Source organism: Sinocyclocheilus anshuiensis, unplaced genomic scaffold (genome assembly GCF_001515605.1).
Source record: "Sinocyclocheilus anshuiensis isolate Anshui unplaced genomic scaffold, SAMN03320099.WGS_v1.1 scaffold1827, whole genome shotgun sequence".
Classification (NCBI taxonomy): Eukaryota; Metazoa; Chordata; class Actinopteri; order Cypriniformes; family Cyprinidae; genus Sinocyclocheilus; species Sinocyclocheilus anshuiensis.
Genome location: NW_015552696.1, coordinates 260,930 through 268,502, shown reverse-complemented (window position 1 = coordinate 268,502; position 7,573 = coordinate 260,930). Strand labels below are relative to the sequence as shown.

The 7,573-nt window shown below is 36.6% G+C and overlaps 2 protein-coding genes and 1 pseudogene across 2 annotated transcripts in view; all 3 read left to right on the top strand.

Annotated features, from left to right (window-relative positions):
* Window positions 1-2,516, top strand: part of LOC107667681 (transmembrane protein 231) — a 7,551-nt gene extending 5,035 nt beyond the window's left edge. The window contains exons 6-7 of the mRNA XM_016459406.1: window positions 678-783; window positions 1,765-2,516. Coding sequence (XP_016314892.1) covers window positions 678-783; window positions 1,765-1,927 — 269 coding nt within the window. The 3' untranslated portion in view covers window positions 1,928-2,516. The remainder of the gene's footprint in view (window positions 1-677; window positions 784-1,764) is intronic.
* A 74-nt stretch (window positions 2,517-2,590) lies between these two features.
* The window catches only part of LOC107667680 (carbohydrate sulfotransferase 6-like), an 8,818-nt gene continuing 3,835 nt past the window's right edge, over window positions 2,591-7,573 (top strand). Inside the window, exons 1-2 of the mRNA XM_016459405.1 lie at window positions 2,591-2,896; window positions 3,016-3,197. Of these exons, the coding sequence (XP_016314891.1) occupies window positions 2,845-2,896; window positions 3,016-3,197 (234 nt within the window). The 5' untranslated portion in view covers window positions 2,591-2,844. The remainder of the gene's footprint in view (window positions 2,897-3,015; window positions 3,198-7,573) is intronic.
* LOC107667679 (protein spire homolog 2-like) overlaps window positions 3,152-7,573 on the top strand; it is a 36,511-nt pseudogene continuing 32,089 nt past the window's right edge.

Here is a 7,573-nt window from a genome sequence, read left to right as displayed (position 1 = left end):
CTAGAGAGGAGCATTTTGCGAAATATTACACCATATACTCATTATATTTTACTAAACCTGTTAGTCTTAATTACTTAATGTACAGTATGTTTAAATTAATCTGTTATGAAACATGCTATGACAGCCATTGTGTAATTGAATATATATTTTAACAAATAGCTTAGAAATTGTATTATTTATAAGTTAATTTAAAAACTGCATTATGTGCAATTTACATGTTTGCATACAATTTTTATTTGTATTTTTTTAATTTATTATTATTATTTTTTTTAAGTTGAGTGTTGGTCATCTATTTAAAAATAAATAGCAATTAAATTTAAGTTTGGGTTAAGTTGTTAGGCCTAATTGTAACCTTATAATGTAAAAGGGCTCCCAGTTTTAAGCATAAGCTGAGGTAGATTTTTATCACTAAGAAAATTTAAACTATAACTGAATGTATTTAAAGAAAGAGCAACCTGTTCAGTAAACCATTAAAAAAAAAAAAAAAAAGTTTAGTTTTTCCCCCTGCTGTACTGAAATCATACCGAACCTGACGTTAAAACCGAGGTATGTACCGAATTGTCATATTTGTGTACCGTTACACCCCTATCACCTGCTGCTGTATTTTCTGTTTCTTTGTTATAGAATACTAAAACCTTATTTGTCAAATCTCTGTCGATCTCAAATGTGTCTGTCAGTGAGCGCTCACCTCTCGGGTGTCGTTCCCGTGTGGACTGTGGGCAGAGCTGCAGATTCTCCATTCCAGATCAGCGCCCAGATCAACTATCCCGTCGAGACTATTACATATCCTTTACATTTACGTGTGCTTTAGATATGTGTATTCAATACACAAAGAGAGCGGAACACAAATAAGCTAATTGAAGAACAATGGGGTCCAAAAAAGTTAAAATGTTTGAGATCAGTAAGATTTTTGAATGTTTTTAATGGAGTCTCTTATGCTCATCAAGGCTGCATTTATTTGATCAAAAATACAGAAAGAAACACTAATATTGTGAAATATTATTACAATTTAAAATAATGGTTTTCTATTTTAATATGCTTTGAAGTATAATTTATTTCTGTGATCAAAGCTGTATTTTCAGCATCATTACTCCAGTCTTCAGTGTCACATGATCTTCAGAAATCACTCTGCTGATTTATTATCAGTGTCGGAAACAGTTGTGCTGCTTCATATTTTTGTAGCATGTGATTTTTCAGGATTCTTTGACAAATAAAAAGTTTATTCAAAATAGAAATCTTTTCTAACAGTATACATTTGATATTGTTACAAAAGATTTGGATTTCAAATAAATTCTGTTCTTTTTTCCTTTATTTAATCAATAAAGAATCCTGAAAAAAAAGTATCACAGGTTAAAAAAAAAACAGCACAACTGTTTCCAACACTGGTAATAAATAAGCATATTAGAATGATCTCTTAAAGTGATCTGAACATGAGGGTAATTAAATTATGACAGAAATGTACAAATCCTTTTTTTGTAAAAGATTCTCTATTTGAGGGTATATAGTATGCTTCATGCTTGGTTACTAACATCAACCATCTGGTCTACAATAAAATCCTGATACCAAAAAAAGGGGAAAACGTTTCTTTCGGATGACATTGTTTTGACAGGAAATTGTATGCTTTTAATTTAGCCACATATTGGACACATGAAGTGACTTTGAGTTGCAGATGTCTCTTCCTGACTTCTGGGCATTATTCCTAGATGCTCCACTCATGTTTGATTTGATTAGCTCAAGTTTAATTTCCTTGACTGGTTTCTCTACCTATCGGCCGGGCTTCTGGGAAACGATCAAGTTTGCCTGGATTCAGTATGTCAGTGTCCTGCTCATCTTTCTCTGGGTTTTCCAGCACATTCAAACATTCGTCTTTCAAAACCAGGTTTTACCAACCACCACAGTACCGCCGTTTAAACAGCACAGCTCCTGACATTTTTACTGTTTTTGTGATTTTTTATTTATTGTTTAATTATCAGGACCTTCATTTGTTGTTGAAGACTAGTGTTTGCTAATGCGTTTTTCTATATACATAGTTTGTCTATATACATAGTCTTTGTTCAGTTCAAGTGCATTCATAAGGAATTCCCACCAGGATGCTTGTGGAGTCGCTGGTTTTTCTGGTTTTAAAGTACTTCGAGTTCTGCCGCATACTGCGCAAAATATTCCTTGCTGTGTTTAAAGACTGATAGAAGAAATACTTCAAGCCAAAACCTCAAACAAAGCATGTGATAAACTCAGGTTGTATGAAATGACCTCAAAGACCCCGTGCTGATGTTTTCAAATCCACAAAAAACATGAAAAGCCCTTGAGGTGTTTTTTTTGTTTTTTTTGCATTTCTGATTCCTCTTGGCGCATGAGTAACAGTTAAACGCATAATGCTCATCAACAAAGTTGAATTATTACACTTGATGTCTAATCAGTGCTGTGAGTCACTTATATTTCACAATATTACTTTTGGATATTTAGTTATAGTTTGGATATTTAATGTTGCCGTTTGACAATAAATAATGTGATAAACATCCTCTGGAAGATTATTGTCAGTGGTTAAGTGAAAGAAAACTTGTTGACTCAAACCAAACAAAAGCGCATCATATGTTTGCTTATGTTCCTCTTGTCTTCGTCTCAGTTGGCTCCACAGATACACTTTCACAAATGTTGTATATCTAATATTCTCTGTGCTAGCTGTTGTATTCTCCTCCACGTGCACCAATGAGATCAAGCACAGGAAGTCTGGCACAATGGACAGGATACAGATGCAATGCTTTCCTGTTTCATTCATCCTTGTTGCGAAAGCATAATGCCTTATGGAGCTCTTTCTGAATCAGTGAATTTACATTTATATCGTGCATGGATTTAATTGGTGTATATCCATTTTTAAGGAAAACCCGGATAAAGCTAGGTTAGTTGGATAACAATGTGTCTTTTCTAGTATACAGAAATGTACTACATCTTAAGTTAAAATTAAAATGACACCTATACCCGTTTTTAAATACGCTTGCTATTATTCCTAACACGAAGGAATAGGAGACGAAGCGTCCACTCTGAGAAGTTCATGTCATCTTGCAGAAGGCTGCTCACTGTGGAGCCCCGCCCACCGCCTGCCAATCACTCCTAAAGGCCACGTCTCAAAGCTTTTCACATCCAGAGTTTTACAGCAGAAGCCCTTCATCTCTGAATGCGAACGCATTACTGAGCAGGAGGTAAGGCACGCTTTAATAACATGCAGCGTCTGCTATAGAAATACAGTATCACATTAATGTTTGTATTTGTGGGGTGACTCTTAAAATGAGCTGTTTGTGACGGGAGTGTGTGTGTGTGTGTGTGACTTTTTCTAGAAGTCCCTAAAGAGGATGGTACTCAGATCTCAGAATGTAACAGGTTTGTGTTCTCAGGCGATTTGGACCTAACAAGGATATTATCTGAATACTCGTACAAACATTTGGTAGCTCAAACGATGAATTGTTGGTTTGGCTAATGTCTCAAAACTGTGTCAAAGCCAATGTCTCCGCGTTCTCTCTAAGCGTTTTGGGGAATAGGTGAGTTCAGCATTTTTGGGCATCGCCGTGCGCTCCGAGCGTTTCTGGAGTCATATGATGGTGTCTAGTAATGCTGTCTGTCTAGTCAGCTCACTAGGTTTGGGATCACACACACAACAAATTGTGTCGCGGCCTTTGAGCGAAACGTCACTTTTCAACATTTTTACTCAAATGTTTTAGGGCCTGTTTACACCTGGTCATTTCATGCGTTTTCGCTGATCGGGTATCTTAAATGATTCGTTAAAACGTTTCCATTTACACTTGGCCACATAAATGTGTCGTTGCAAAACCGATATAAATCCGATCTTCAATTCTGGCGCTATATTTAAATTTAACGGAGTTCACGTCAACGAAATCAAAAGATAGGCGCTGCATTTGATTAATTATCAGCTAATTTCAAGATCAAAGACCGCAATAGGAGAGCGCGCGGCATCAGCACTGGAAAGATAAGTTTGTCTTACTACTTTAATGAAGATTATTGTGTGTTGACCGTCTGCGTCTTTCATTCGGCTTGCTGAAGAGATACTCAGCTACTCGTCCGCAGCGATGCGTGTTGCGTTAGCGCAGTCCGACTAATGTCATATAGCCTATAACACGCTCCCACACGTTTATTATTTTAACATTTTGGGAGGAGTAACATTTACATATGTGGTTTCAACAACCAGAGGCATTTACACTTGTCCAGTTTCGTCTGGAATGCGTCCCAGACCACCTCCTGAAGTGGGTTGAGCGATCGGATTTATATCCGTCTCGAATGCATGTACACCTGGTCTTTTCACGATCTGATAGCTATCCGATCAGAAAAACGCATGAAGTGACCAGGTGTAAACAGGCCCTTAGGTACCAGATGGGTCAGCTTAAAGGAGCACACAAACGAAATCTGATCATATTACTAATTTATCACAACATTCCCCACCTGTTTCTCCGAGTCAGGTGTGCGACGGTCATAAAGCGACAGTTCACCAAGAAAACCCGGTCATTGCCAAGTCCCTCGTGATGATGCTTCAAAAGTATGATATACTTTTTATTTTTTTTGGTGAAACAATTATTTTTATTTACAATTTATTTTTGTCTCGTGCAATATCTTCAACGTTTTTTGTAACCATACAAAAGCTTTGTGAGAAACAACCCAAATTTAATACATGACAGATGAGAGCGAAAACGGTTTCAGTCGATAATTTTTTTGGTTTCTACCTCAAACAGAGCCATTATATTGCCTTTGAAAACTGAGAAAGTAGCCTACAAGTCGCATCGACCGATATTATGAATTCTGCTAAACGTTACGCTATTGTGTTTCACGGAAGAAATAAGGTATTGCAGGCTTCGCGTGTGAGTTTTAGGTGAACTGTCCCTTTAAAAATGTTTAAAAGCAGCATTTTTTCTGAGTGCTCTGGAGCGTTACCATTGTGCACATTGTGTTGTTTTCAGAGGGAAGTTTTCCGTTGGTACAGTGTACATTGCCTTTGCATTTCATTTAATATCTGTGCGTGTCTGGTCATAGACCTGTTGATTTGATGTGGATAACGCGACCTGTGTGAAATGCTGAAACAAATATCATCTTTTGCTCAATTGGGAAGAGTTTTCTGTGAGTGTCGAGGAGCAAGCTTCTGTTTTCCTGTTTTAGTATTGGATTTTTTCAAGGTTTTGCCAGTTTTAATGCAAGATTGACTGCCATCTGCTGGTTAGAGTTAGTAGGACAGCTAGTTTCTCAAAGGAAAGTGTTGTCACATGGAGCTCTAAAGAGAAAACTGAATGTCTGATGGTAAATCTTTCCACTGAGGTGTCACAAAAAAAATCTTTTAGATTTGTCCTAATGAGGGGTTTTACTATATAAATTTAAATATATAAAGCTGGTTATAATTTAACTTAATTTACTTCCCAAAGCAATTTTGTACTTCCATTTGGCTCTTGGTGAGTTCCTTTTTTTTGTTTTTGTTTCACCTCTTACTTTGGTCCGGTATTTCCAGAAGTACTAAAAGTAATTTCCCTTGATATTCAGGTTTAATTTTTATTGTAGTTCTTCATTGGTGTTTCATAGCGATGCACCCAAGTACCGTCCGGTCACCAGTATTGGATATAGAAACAGCTGATGATATAGAGCCAGATAAGTTCTGTCAGTTGTGAGGTGACCCAAGCTCATGCACCAAGATTGGTGGAAAAACAACAGGTTGGGATTTGGCAACATGCAAAAATTAAAGTAGAAATGTAAAATTGCAAAGTAGAGTTGTCACTTTAAAATAAATAAATAGAGGGCAGGGCAGTCCAAATTAAATGGTGACAATACAAAAATTACCATATAAAGCTTACTACAGTATATCATATTTAATAAATTTAATACATTTCATTTAAAGTTTATACTTTTTACCAAGTAAAAGGCCTTTTAGTATAATTGTAAAAATGTCCACCTTCAGGTTGTGGTACACGTCTTTCTGCTGTGAAATCTGGGCCCGTATTCACAAAGCAGTTTATCTTAGAGTTTTCTCTTAACCTGTTCACAAAGCTGCTGAGACACACTTTTACTGAGGAATAGAGAGAAGTCTTCAGCTCAGAGTAAGGGCAGGGTGGATGATGTCAGTGTGCTTATTAACTATGCACACAGTGATTGGCTGATAGTCTCTGTCAGAGATTTATTCATAGAAATATTGTAGAGCACGATATTGTTGCCATATTCAAATAAAGGTTTAAAAATAAAAATGTTAATAGTCACATTCAAATAAAGATTTATTTTTTAAGCAGACAGTCTACTAATACTCTAATGACTGCTAGTTGACATGTAGTTGGTTACTTGCTGTTAGTAGAATGTTTAAAGTGGACTACCAAAATAAAGTGTTACCAATTTATATTATATAAATATTTAATATATAAACACAACATTTTAAAAAAATATTTACATGGATGTGTGTGTATTTATATATACTTAATTTTACTGACTCCAAATCATGCCTTCAAGTAATGGACTCTTTAAAAACTGATCATCCTTTGATAGATTGTATTTTAACCAAAGTGGACCATCTACAGAATCAATTCTATAGTATTATGTTGGGCTTTCAGGAAATGAGCGAGCTGCAAAGGAGTAAACATGTCAAATTCCTCCCTCAGAGATCAGACCTATTATTAATCGTTACATATTAAATAAGTGGCGAGAAGAGTGGGATACATGTACAAATAATAAATTACATGAAATGCATCCGGAAATTTCAAACAGATTTTTAATCTCTTTTAAAGGGGTCATATGATGCTATTTTAAAGATCATTATTTGGTGTAACAGAATATACTGACATGCTTTAATGTTCAAAAAACACATTATTTTTCAAATACTGTACATTATTGTAGGTCCTCTATGCCCCGCCTCTCTCAAACACTTCGTTTTCTACAAAGCCCCTCCTTCCGACAAGCGCAGTCTGCTCTGATTGGTCAGCTGACCCAGTGCATTGTGATTGGCCGAACACCACAAGCACACGTCGGAAATGTAACACCCCTTACCATAATCGCTTCAGCTTTCAAAGTAAATATCAAGACAGTTAATAATGTCGTTAGTTTTACCATCAGTTCAAGTTATGATTTCTGACGGGCAGTTCACTCTCCTGTGATGTGACCCTGTTCCCCTCTCACACACACACACACACACACACACACGACGCGTTACTCTGCGCTGCGCAAAACTCCGCATTTGAACAGTCAATAGCAAATACTTAAACTAATAACAAAACATACTTACAGTCGCTGATTCAGAAGCACCAGATTATCATAGCAAAGTCGGAATTGACCCTTTTTTTTTTTTAGAAATAGCCTTTGTGCACAGCCAGCCTTGTACTCTAGGTTCAAAAAACTGTCGTCCATAAAATGCATTGCACAAGTTCGAACATCTGGGTTGTGCTGTTCTGTTGCAAATAAATCTCAACCAATGATTCCTAATTGCATCTACTTCCGGAAGGCCAAATAAAGTGCTTTTGCTTTCGCCTAGAAACACACAGCGTCTCCCTGACATGCTGCTTCAACACTTAACTGCAGTTACTGAAACCACGCCTTCTTTCTTTGC